The sequence below is a fragment of the Eulemur rufifrons genome, chromosome 7 (assembly GCF_041146395.1).
Source record: "Eulemur rufifrons isolate Redbay chromosome 7, OSU_ERuf_1, whole genome shotgun sequence".
Classification (NCBI taxonomy): domain Eukaryota; kingdom Metazoa; phylum Chordata; class Mammalia; order Primates; family Lemuridae; genus Eulemur; species Eulemur rufifrons.
Window position 1 is genome coordinate 3,749,218 of NC_090989.1, and position 12,658 is coordinate 3,761,875.

Below are 12,658 nucleotides of genomic sequence, written 5' to 3' on the forward strand. Positions count from 1 at the left end.
CACGGAGCGGCTGGACCAGGCGCTTTCTAAACTCCCTCACCTCTTACGCTCGGAGATGCCTCCCACCAAGCTACACGGGGACGTCCAACCCCAGAGTGACCATCACAATTAGCTCAACACAAGCTGAAGTTTTAAAAGCTGAAAACAACTTGAGAAGGACAACAGACCTGTTATGGTGAAAGCAGTGAGAGGAGTAGCCCCTGCCCCCAAGGTCACCCTCGGAGTTGCAGAGATGATGCCAGGTAGAAAGTTGCCCCTGTGAGGAGGGGGAAATGGAGGCTGGCTCTGCGTCCTCAGCTTAGCACAATCATGGCCAGGCCTGGGAGGGTCCCCAGCACTGGAGGGACAAAGGCGGGGGAGGGAAGAACCCACGGGGACCAGCAGGAGCACCGGATCCAGTGGCGTGCACGTGGACCAGGAAGTATTCCCCACCCCAGGTCCAGGCTGGAGTGATGAACCATCTCGCCTCTGAATTGCAGGTGCCAGGAACAAGGACAGGATGGGCCCACGGGGGAGGACGGGCAGGCAGAGGGGAGACGACACAGGTGCTGGAAGCCCAGCTGCAAAACCACCCTCGCCACCGGGTGAGGGTGAGAAACCAGCAAGTGGGCCACCAGTCCCATCCTGTCTGTCAGCCTCTCTGTCTCTGCTCCTCTCTGACTCATGGGCAGGTCCCTTGGGCCCATTTCCAACTCCTCCCCTGCCCGGGCCCACGAGGTTACTGCAGGGCAAGCGTTTATCTGGCAGCCACAGTTCCAGCTCCTCCCTCACTAAGAGGCCCTCACCTGTTGGCCAACTCTGACCATAAATGGGACCAGTTTTCACACTTAGAGAATATAGGGTTGACAAGCCACATGCCTGGTGAGAGAATGACACCCTTCACTTGCAAACACTGGCTGGGCACCTGTGTGTGCCCGGCTGCCCAGGATTCTGCCAGTCAGCGAATGCCTGCATTTTTGCATCGCTGCCCATCTTCCTTTTACACGGTGCCTTCCCCAGCGTTTTCAACCTTCGAGACGACGCTCCCAAGGCTACATGTAACAGAGGGATAGAAAGGGCTCACGGTTTTGCCACAGTTGTCTGTATCGACAATGAGGCCAAAACATGACGAGGATCTCCTGGTTTCTTGGTGCATTTTTCTGTAAATAATTCTTCAAGTTGAGAAGGAAAAGGCTATACCTCTATACTGACATTTCAACAGCCTCAAAGGAATGGGCCCAAACCTGAGCCTGCCACAGAATAGCTTTCTCAACAAAACAGCTGGTGTACTCTGAAATGTAGGTATCACTGCCATACAGCCGGCCGCTGAGAAGGTACAGGAGCTGCTCCTGGCCGTGCAAGCCTGGACACAAAATCAACTGGCAGCCACCTGGGCACACAGGTCCCAGAGACCAGTCGATCAAGGTTCTAAAATTGTGATTACAGCCAAGTCTGGACTGCCTACAACAAGAGCCTCAAAGGCTTAGCTTCGGGAGGGTAGAAAAGCAAAATGAAGATAATAGGGAAAAGAAATACAAATAAAAATTTAAACAGTGAGTTTCGATTGGTCTTTTACAAAAAGGAAGAAAGTATAAATCTAGATTTAAGATAAGAGTCCCCCACATTTATAATATTCCAGTGGTACCTTCATTGTTCCAAAGTCCTCGCAGATTTCTAAGTTGCTTTCATGATTTGGTAGAAACCAGGGACCATCGTTTCTTGGTGTCCTCGAATATGTCCCCTCCCCAGCAGCTCCCCGCCTGCCTGAGAGACGGATCCACCTTTGCTCGGGGTGCGAGCCTGGAGCACTGCGAGAAGCAGCAGACCAGGCTGGAAAAAGAAACACCACCCCAGGGGGGCATGAACACGACACCCCTGGAGACCGAGAGCTGGGGAAGAAAGCATGAAAGGAAAACGCTGGTCTCCAGAGAGGTCTGTCCAGGTCACTGGCCACTTTTATCACTTCACACTTGGGAGGGAGCCCCTGTCTCTAGTTTTGCTCTGAATGGTTGAAAAATTGTTCCATCCTGAGAGACTAACATAAGCCACATCCACAAAAGCCAACCTCGGAACACAGGCCAGAAACGGGCACACACTGACACCAGTCGATCTTAGTGACAGTCTCTGAAACAATAGCACAGCATTTTAGAGCCACCATGAACTTTGAGATCCCCTAGTGCAACCTCTTCATTTTATAGGTGAGAAAATATCAGGCATAAATCAGTTCCATCAATTGGCCACAGCAGTGACAGCACCGGGGAGAGTTCAGTCTCCCGACTCCCAGACTCCAGCTTCGCCCAAACCGCCTGTTGCGACCTTCGCAGACTTCTCCCCGCTGCATGAACAAAGCCGCCTCCTCCCTACCTTTCTTCCTCCACCAGGGTCCCTCCGGCACGGAGTAGGAAAGGTCCTTGAATTCAATGTTCACGGCTGCCCTCCGAGGCAAGGAGGAGAAGCGCTGGGCCTCCGTGAGGCTGTTGTCCACCTTCTTCAGGTGTCCGTTCAGCAGGTCCGTCTCGCTGGCGTCCACGTTGCTGGAGACCACCTCATCCACGGACACGCACACCGACTTGGGCTCCGTCATCGCTGCAGAGTAACCGCTGGCATTCTAGGAAAACGGGGAAGGAGCAACAAAATACGTTATCAGCTATATCAAGAAAAAGAGGCGGATTTGCCATTAGGCTCAGGGTCACTGATTATTAATAGCGACGCTTCTTAAACTGCAGGAGTGCCTTCGGTTCAGAAGAAACGTGCTTCCCTAGGGGAATTTGTCATCTGTAACCATCACTTTTTCTTCTATTAAAATATGCTTACGATAAAATGTTATGCTGGTCTACAAGTCTTGCTTTGGAATCATAAAATCTAATCACAAGACTACAAAAAATGAATCACTTGCCTCAAAGAAGAAACACCGGCCACCATACAAAAGCATCTGTTTACAGTCCACTCATAAAAAACCCCAATAAAGACACAGGAGGCGCCTGAGAAATACACAACTGAGAAAGTTTTACTTACAATGAGCTATTTTAGTGCCTTCCTTGTGCAAGCTCATAAAAATTTCTCAAGAGCAATAGCATCACTTGAGCTGCTGGGTGTTGTGGGGGTTGGCCTTTGTGTTTCACTTTTAAAATTTCCAAATCCCTTATAACTCTACTGTCTCACTGTATCCTCATGATAGCACTGAAAAGTTGGAAACCTTCATATTTTTCTCTGTTATACAGTCAAGAAAACGGAGGCACTGACAATTTTAAGGAACCTGCTCTGAGTCCCATAATCAAATGAGTAGCAGAAGTGATCCCAGAATTTGAGTCATCAAAAACCCCCCGTTAGGTGTTCATTTCACTGCAGCACGAGCGTACCTAACATTTTGCAGCTAGCGCTGGCTTTTAAAGCCTCCACTGGCAGTAAGTGAGCTGTAACAGATGTGCCAAGAACTGGAAGTATTTATGCAAAGAAAGGAAGATCCTTTTCTAATGGCTTGGCAACCCTGAGCAAATCAATAAGCTTCAGGTACCTCCAAACACAGAAGCACCCGGGCGTGGGGACAAATGCACTGTACTAGCGGTCCCCCAAATCAAGAGAGAACGTCCCGCGGTGCCAAAAGCCTGGGCCTTCCGTGACGCTCCGCCATACTGTGACAGCAGCCGGCCCTACCACTGCCTAGGATAGGACTGCAGAGATGCTGTTGTTTGTTTCAAAGAGGAATCAGATTGTATGGTTCTTTTCCACAGGTTTGTTAACTATTTCTTTAGAGTCGCTGGCTATTCATCATTATTATTTCTTATCAAAAACCCAAAACAAATCCAGAGAGTGGATCGTCCGTAAACATCCCCACAAACCCCAGGAACCAACAACTCAAGTGGTCAAGACCAACCTCAGAATGCCTGTGTGTGGGGACGGGTCTGCGTGGCGGGGGAGCTGGCGTCACCTCCAGCAGAGTTTGAGAGTCTGAGTCTGTCTCTAAGCTGGGGTGTCGAACCATTGACACACAAGTGGGGGCTCTGGAGCGCTGATGATGGAAGACGGAGCTCGGCCGTTTGGAAAAAGATACATAAACCTACACCACACACCACACACAACACACACACACACACACACACACCCTCACACCACACTGAACACATCCCCCCCTCCACAGATACACCATACATACCACACACACCACACATACACACACCACACACATCACATACACACACACCACACACACACACCCTCACACCACACTGAACACACCCCCACACAGATACACCATACATACCACACACATCCCACATACACATACCACACACACCACATACGCATACATACACACATACCACACACAACACACACACACCCCCTCACACCACACTGAACACACCCCCACACACAGATACACCACACATACCACACACACACCCCACATACACACACCACACACACCACATACACACCACACACCACACACACATACACACACACCACATACACACCACATTGAACACACCCCCACACACAGATACGCCATGCATACCACACACACACATATCACACACACACCACACTCACACCGCACATGTTACACAAACACCACACACACACCCTCCCAGGCATCTCCTGCCTCTGAAAACCTTAACCAAATCAAAACTTAGCCCGAGGGCTATAATATTGTGTGGATAAAAATAAGGGCACAGAGTGAAACCCCAAAAACATTAAGCTTGGTTTGCTGCTGGCACCACGAGTGTGAAAAGTTTCCCGTGCCAGCCTGGGCGGGCTGCTACGTCCCCGAGCACAGGCAGGGAAGGTCTGGGTTTGTCTGACGAGGGGACTCAGAGCCCTGAGTGAGGATGAGACCCACGGACCCTCAGCGGAGGCTGGTCTTTCTCCCCAGTTGGTCGAGGCCGATCGGGTGGGCAGGGTGTCCTGTTAGCCCTCAGGAGTCCCTGACATGGGGGCCAGAGCAGGCCCTGGAGGCCCTCCCTAGGCCCCTTAGCCTGCCCCTTGGGGTCCCATGCTGCTGCCCCAGGTTTGTAACCCTGGAAAGCACCAAATCTTGGCTGGCCGTGGGAAGTTGTCCAAAGGAGCAGTCAAGCAAGACAACAAGCCCTAGGCCTGGTCCCCAAAGTCCGTTCTCATCCCCACCTGCCACACAAGTGGAAAGCCAGAACGTGTGGGGTCTAAACCCACATCCCACTCTAACCCAATGTGGGTCTAATCCCACATCGGCTCTAACCCAGTGGCTGTGTGTTCACTTGGGAGCAAGGGATGGGGGTGATCCAGCAACTCCTGTTCTGTGTGGCCCCCTCCACTTCCACCCCCACCCCAAAGATGCCAGCTGCCACGGACAACCCATACCCTCTCCCCAGGCGCCCCCCACAGCTGTCAGCTCCAGGATGAATGGCCACCAGCCCAGCGCCCCCTGATTGTGGCAGATGTCAGACCTATGACATATGAGGGTCTGACTTTGCCTGCTAGACTCTCCCCCTATCTGTTCACTCACTCACCTGCTGGCTCATTCATTCACTGGACAAACCGAGCACCAGCCAAAGCCCTGGGGTCAGTATTCAGCCAGCCAGACATGCCGCCAGCCTAGCAAGCTCATGTTCAAGATCTGGCACCCTACCTGGGTGAGGGACACACTTATAACTTTGACTCAAACTGGACAAAAGTAATTCATGTAACCAAAATGTTTGTACCCCTGTAATAGTGTAAAATAAGAAAAGAAAAAGATCTGGCCCCAGGCAAGAAAACAGGCAATTAACTACAACAGGGCGAGGGCAGAGCCAGGCAGAGACCAGAGGGAACATCCAACGCAGTGCAGACCCTGGGCCAGCGACACACTCTTTCTGCAGGAAGGAATCTTCGCTGAGGTCAGCAAGGTGAGAGGGAGGGGTGCTGGGGTGCTGGCTGCACAGGAGCAGCCCGTGCAGAGGCTCTGCAGCAAGAGGGGAGCCCCAGGCACCTGTGGGAAACTCAGGGCTGGGGCATAGAATCTGGGGCGGGGGGCAGGGGCTGTGGAGTAAGACTAGAGGGGCAAACAGGGTCCCCATGGTGAGGTGCTTGCAAACTCTCTTGAGGGTTTTGCCCTTTATCTAGAGGTCCCTGGGGCATGCAGAGGGCGTGTCAGAACAGCAGGGCTGCAGAATCACCCCCTGCAGCACTGGGAGCTGGGTGGGGGGGATGGGGGCCTGGATCAGCTGGTGGTGACTGGGATGAAGGCAAGTGGATAGGCCAAGGGGACAAAACTGGGTGTCTAAACTGATCAGGAACTGAGAGAAAGAAGCCAAAGTCACATGCTTACAAATTAAAATATTAAATCACAATGCCTCATGCATGCTAGGTGAGTGATTATAAACAATAGTGACTATTGATTCAGCAATTACGACGTGCCTGCTACTCTCCAGCCCGTATAGATGTCGCCTCATTATTCCCACAACTCGGGGGCAGGGAGGCATTGCCATCTGCATTTGGAGGAGGAATCGAATGCCTGACTTGTAGCAGTCCCCACAGTTAGGGAGTGGCCAGGCTGGGGTCCAGCTCTGGGGGTTTCCAAGTCTCCCACCAGTCTCCTTAATAGCCCTTGAACATGGCTTAGCTTTCTCCAGGCAAGTTGTGGGTCCCGCTGGGTTATCCCAGACCTTGTCTGTGCTGGGAGAGTCCACAGCAAACTGAGGAAACCATGCAGCCCCACCCCCGATAAGCCAACACCACGGCCATGCACACAGTCACCCACCTTCCCTCTGCAGGGTCCCACGGCCTCACTCAATTAAGCAAATCACAGACACCATCTGCAGGGAGGCGATGGCCTGTCACTGCAAAATAGACCAGCTCTCTGGAAACACACTCTCTGATGAGAGCTGCCGGCAATGTAGGTTACAGCTGGCTTCTCCTTAGCCTCCTGAGCTCATTAAAAATAAAGCAAACACGCCTTCCCTCCCCACTTTTCCCTTTCACTGTTCTTTCTCTACCCTGCTGAAGCACTGTCTTTGACCCCCACCACACGCAGTTTGTGCATAACAAATGTAAACACTGTGAGCCCGCTCATGGCAGTGATGGCTGGGGAGACCCTGCTTGGACTGCTCCTGGCTGCCGTTCATGAGAACATTTTTCTGGGCACTGAACAGAGTGGCCGTGATTTCAGTTTGAACGCTGGGCATGCAGAGACGCCTGCTTAGCTGGGGAGGGTCTCTAGCAGTCAGCAAGCCACCGCCAGGCCACTGTGAGACTCATTCTCTCCATCTCCACCAGGGACGCAGAGTCGAGGCAGAAACTTCTCTCTCGGCATCACGGGGAAGGGAGGAAAAGGGGCAGGCAGCAGCCGGTGCCAGACCTCTGGTATGCAGTTCCTCTCTTCTCTCTTTGCCATATCGATGCCAGCCCTGGCACCTGCCTAGGTACCAAGTGGCCCCCCGGGTATCCTGAGCACATAAGAGGAAAGTGCACTGGCTGAGACTCCTCCAGGCAACCACCCACGAGAAAATAACCAAAACATCACACTCTTAACTAAGCTAGAGGACAGACCGCACCTGAGGGGTCATGCGGAGTGCCAAGACAGCTCCAAATACCACCCTCCCACCAGAAACACTGCTGTCCCCTGAGCCCGCTGAGCTCGGGGACTCCAGCATGCTCCCTGGTGCTTGGCTGATGCTCCAACGCGCCCTCTCCCACTCACAGCTCAGACGGTCCACACCAGGCTGGCCCCGGAGCAAGGAGGGGACAGAAGGCAATGCCCAGGATGTCTCTCTCAAGGGCTCTTTGTTTATGACTCGGACAGAATTTATTTTTTTTTTTATTTTATTGGTTTTTCTTTTAAGCCTACAGCCCCCAGAACTGCCAGGCGGTCTTTCATGCAAGCATTAACTGGGGCCAACCCAGCTTAGCTTCTGAGATCAGACAAGACCCGTACTTCCAGGGTGGGATAGCCATAGATGGATTGAAATTTTTAAATTAAAAAAAAATATATCAGGTTTTCAGGAAGGAATTATTTTTAAACAAAACAATGTTCCCCCCAAAATAAATGAGCCCAGCCATTAGCGTCTCCACGTGAGAACCATATACCTGAGTTTGGGGACTGTATCAAAAACATTAAAAAAATCTTGTTATAAAAAATCTATACCTTAAAACATTCTTATTCATTAGTTTTCCACATATAGAAGCCACCTTTGCAGCTCTAAAAGGACTTCAGGAATTACCCAGCATCTAAAAGATCTGAAACTTTCTGTACCTGCAACTAACATCAATAATCCCCTTAATTTCCCATTGTCACCCTAATCCAGGAGCCCCAGGTAGATGAACCAGTGCAGAAGGAAGCACTCCCAGCGTCACCCAGACACTCGCTGGGTGAAAGCGGGGGCTCGAGGGGGATCGGCTTTTCCGTTCTGTTTGTGGCCTTTTCTGTGTCAGAAGCAGAGCAGGGAAGGCGGAGCCGCCCAGGGGCGGGAGTGGGGGGGGCGGCCTGGGGTCCCCGCGCTGGCGCCCCCCTCTGCCACCCGCCTGGCCGCGTCTCAGCCCCATTCTATCGCTTTACACAAAGTCATTACATAATGAGCTGGCGAAGCTCCGTGTGTTCTACAGTAACCTGTTTGGAATCACAGGATGCAGTTGTCAGAGCAGAGCATGCGCAGAAGCCCGGCTACTTTTTTTTTTTTTTTTTTTTTTGAGCTCACGGCAAGAGGTAACTGTCGGTCAAACCCTGCCGAGCCCTGCCGACTTCAAACACAGGATGCTAAAAATGAAATAGAGGGGAGGGGCGGGGAGAAGCCCCGGTGCGTGCCCTGCACCGTGGGCTCCCAGCCTCTGGGAAGTCACTAGCAGGGTAGTAACTGCACAGAGAGGTGACAGCAGGGCTGGGACGGATGGCGTACGGAAGACTTTGCGCCTGTACTCTAGAGCCCTCGCTGCAACGGTGGTGTGCCTGGCAGGAACGGAGGGCCCTGGGATCAGGGGGTGGGCGGCCGGGCGGTCAGTTTGTTTTTTCCTAACGTGAGACAATCAGCAAGGGGAGATTCTTAGCCACCCCTAGGAGGGAACTATGTCTAGCGATGCATTTGCCAGCACTAGGTCACGGTCACCCCCTCGGAGCTGATACCCTCGGGAGCAGTGAGATGCGCTTCTCCGTCCCCACCCGGGGCTCTCTCCAGCGCGCAGGAGGGGCTGCGGGTATCCGGGCTCGCCCTGCGGCCTCGGGGCGCTCCGCCGCCCCTACCCGGGCAGGTCCCCGACAGGCTGTCCGGGGTGCAGGCGCAGGCTCCGGCTCTCTGGGGCAGCTCCCTCTTTTGTTCCCGCAGACAGTGCAGGGAGCTCCAGGGGATGGTGCGCTAAGTCTCCGCTCCCCAAACCCGGCCGCGCGCGCTGGCTGGAGAATCCGACCTTCTCTTCCCTCAGGCACAGGCTGCGGCCCCTCCTCATGCGCTCGGGGTGCCCAGGGCCCCGCGCCCCTTGCGCGGAGGCGGACGAGGTCAAGGCCAGCTGTCCACTTGTGGGGCTGCTCGCTGCCTTCCAACCCCACTACCCACTCCTGGTCCCTGTGCCTTCCCGCGTCCTCGGCCGGTACCAGGAGCACCCCCAGGCTCTGGGTAGCCAGGGCCGAGCGCGACCGGAGCCCGGCACCTCTCGGGGGTGCCCCGGGTCAGCACAGAGAGGACGCGCTCCCCGGGAGCCGGTGTCGGCGGAACAGTGCGGGTCTTTGTACGTTTCCTGCTCTTTTGGAAAATCAAACCACGCCCAGCGGGCGAAGGATGCGCTCACTCACCATGGCGGTGCCGACCGAGAAAGCGGCCATCAGACAGGCCATGCCCCGGGGGCGGCGGCGGCGGCGGGGACGGGGCTGCAGGCTGCGGGCCAGGCTGCGCTCGCTCGCTGGGACTCGGCTCGGCTCGGCTCCGGCTCCGGCTCCGGCTCCGCTCAGCTCTGCTCCGGGCCCGCCCTGCGCGCGCGATTGGCCGGCGGCGAGGGGGCGGGGCGGCCGGCAGGTGCGCGTGCTCTTGTTTTGCTCTTGCTGGGGGTGGCTGTCCGCGCTCCCCGACGTGCGGGTATGGGGGCGGGGCGGGGTGCACCAGGGCCCATGGAGACCATCGCTCGCCCCCAGCCGCCCGGGCTTGGCAGGCGCCGCGGCCCGCCCAGGCCGGAGCCCCTGGGTCGGAGCCCGCTGGGGCTGGGACAGCAGGGCCCCGGGCTAGCCCGCGGGGGCGCCCCATAGATGCCAGGGTTCCTGGCTCAGAAACCCGCTGTCTCCAAGCCTGTGAGAGCAGCGGCAAAGGAGGCGTCAAGGGAGGGCCGGTGAGGGGCCGGTGCTTCTGCCTCCTTTTTTCTTCATTGTTGGGCACCTCTCTGCCAGGTAGGAGCTTGAGGACTAAGGAAGAGGTGACCGCTCCAACGCCCCCACCCCCAGCACGGATGTGGGGTGACCCCTCACACTGAGGCATCACCTGTGCTCACATGTGCGACATGGGTGTGAGTGTGGGTGACAAAGGGCTGCTAGGTGAAGGTGCCCCCGCCTCTGTCCTCCCCCCAGCCCCAAACAAAAAAGGAGAAGGCTCATTTTTGCAGAGGAGGTGTGCCCAGCGCCTGGTCCCGACTCCCCCATGGCTGTGTACCGTAACTGTACCAGGAGTGGCTGAGGGCGCCCTCTCACCTGGCCCCAGACTGGAGTATCAGATGGCCTGGCAGCTGCTAAAGCCCCTATTATATAGAAGTGGGACCATTTCCTGGTAGCCATGGTTACAAGGCATTCTTTAGTCCCGGTGTCCTGCCCTAATGCTTTTGTTCAGTTATTTGCATGTTGGGACCAAAACCAGGGATGCATTTCTCCTCACCTCCAGCACACCTGGGTCAGTCCTCCCGCCTCACCTCAGGTGCGCCAAGCCTGTGTCTTTCTCCTCAAGCTTTCGATGCCAGGCAGGCGGACTTCACACTCGCAGGTCAGATGGCCTCAGCCAAATTCCTGCCTCAAGTCAAAGGAAGGGGAGGAGGTGTGGTATGAGCTTGAGGGGAGAGGGCCCTGCCCTGTCTGGACAGTCTTGCTTCAGGAGTCAATAGTCACCTCTGTTTTACGCAGTCAGGTGTAGGGAATCCCACTGCTCTGTTTCCTGGAGCCACTACCCAGGCCCAGGCCCAGGGGACAGGGCCGTGCCTTGACCATCCTGAACCAGGGGTCCGACAAAGCCTGAACGTTCTGGGAAGGGGATTCAAATCCACAAACCTCCTGGGGAGAGTTTAGGCCAAAAAGCAGAGAAAAAGGTGCGCAGCCATGGGGCCCTGCTGCAGGGGCAGGCAGGACCTACAGCAGGAGCGGAGGTGCAGGGCAAAGCCGAGGGGGACAGGGAGTGTGGCCAGGGCAAGTGACGTGCCATCTGGGTGCCTACAGCACGGGCATCTATGTTCTGTCTGATATCCACCCTCCTTGCCTCCAGGAATATGTCCAGGACTTCCTTCTGGACATTCCTCCCCACCCCTGCCCCGTGCTCTGCCCTGTGCTGTGTTCGGGGTTGGCCACGGGGAGGCCCAGTGGCCCCCAGGCTTGGGCAGGAACCTGAGGTCCAGGGGTGAGGGGTGCGTGTGGGGCTGCAGGGAGGGACCAGGGCACAGTGTGTGGAGCCTGCAGAGGAAGCCAGAGAGGGAAGACACCCCGCTGGGTCCTCGTTGGTGTGGCCCTAGCTGCTGGATTTTCTGTTACAGGCCACCGAAAAGTCCTCACTTACCCATCTGCATGTGGGGATAATACCCTCCAACACGGGGGAAACAGTGCATGGCACAGGGCAAGCATCCAGGTGGGGTCCTTGCCATGGTACCCCCAAGTGCCAAGTCAAGGAGGAGGCAGATGGACGCTTGGTGGCAAGTGACAGAAACCCAACTCAAACTGGCGTAAGCTAAGGGGACTCCACCGTGTTGGGTAACAGAGAGGTTCAGGGTGCCAAGGACTCGTACTGTGTCCTCCACTCCTGGTCTTGTGCTCTCTCCACGCTCTGCCTTCTCCCCCGTAGGCTCCTCCAGGGGATGCTGGCTCCACGTGGCCCTCCCAGCACCTCTGGGCCTGCACCCTATTGGCTGACGGGTCCGGCCTGGCTCCCGTGGGACGAAGCGGAAAAGTTAGCCCCAGTGAAACGGCACAGAAAGCCTGGGCCCAGGTACTTGGCCAAGGCCACTGGAGGTGTTCTGAGCAGAAGCTTGAGGGCCAGGAAGGCAAACACGGAGGAGCTCACCACAGGACTGCTCAGGCCACACCCAGCCGCGACAGCACTTCCTGCTAAGACATCACTGACAGGTGGGCCAGCTGGGCTTGCAAACTTCCAGCGGGGAGCCACTTCCTTCCTCAACAGGGAATTATTAAGTGTTGTCACCATTAGCAGGTGTCCTTGTCTCTGACTGGACTCCCTGTCCCCCTGACTGCTCTGTGTTCTTCAGGGACACAGGCCCTGGCTAGTCCACAGCGGCACCAATGTTGTGTCCCAGCCTTTGCTTCTCTGGACCAGACATCCCCAGGCCCCCCCACGGCTGTGCAGGAGACGCCCCTTCGTCCTGCGTACCCCTTCTCTGCAGGGGCGCCAGCTTCTCAGTGACCCTCGTGAGATTCAGGGCTCACCAGAGAACCCCTGGTCGGTACACGTCTGATCAGGAGAGGACAAGCCAGGAGGATCTGCACCTTCCCTCTGGACGGCCCCCTTAGCACAGCCCGAGTCGGCCTTGACTGCAGGCCCCG

General features: G+C 55.7%; 1 protein-coding gene across 2 annotated transcripts in view; it reads right to left on the reverse strand.

Moving 5' to 3' along the window:
- Positions 1-9,862, reverse strand: part of ABCG1 (ATP binding cassette subfamily G member 1) — a 62,381-nt gene extending 52,519 nt beyond the window's left edge. For both annotated transcript variants that reach the window (XM_069472261.1, XM_069472260.1), the window contains exons 1-2: positions 9,713-9,862; positions 2,344-2,587 (exon numbers count right to left, since the gene is read on the reverse strand). In XM_069472261.1, the coding sequence (XP_069328362.1) occupies positions 2,344-2,587; positions 9,713-9,754 (286 nt within the window). In that variant the 5' untranslated portion in view covers positions 9,755-9,862. The remainder of the gene's footprint in view (positions 1-2,343; positions 2,588-9,712) is intronic.
- Between the last annotated feature and the right edge of the window lie 2,796 nt (positions 9,863-12,658).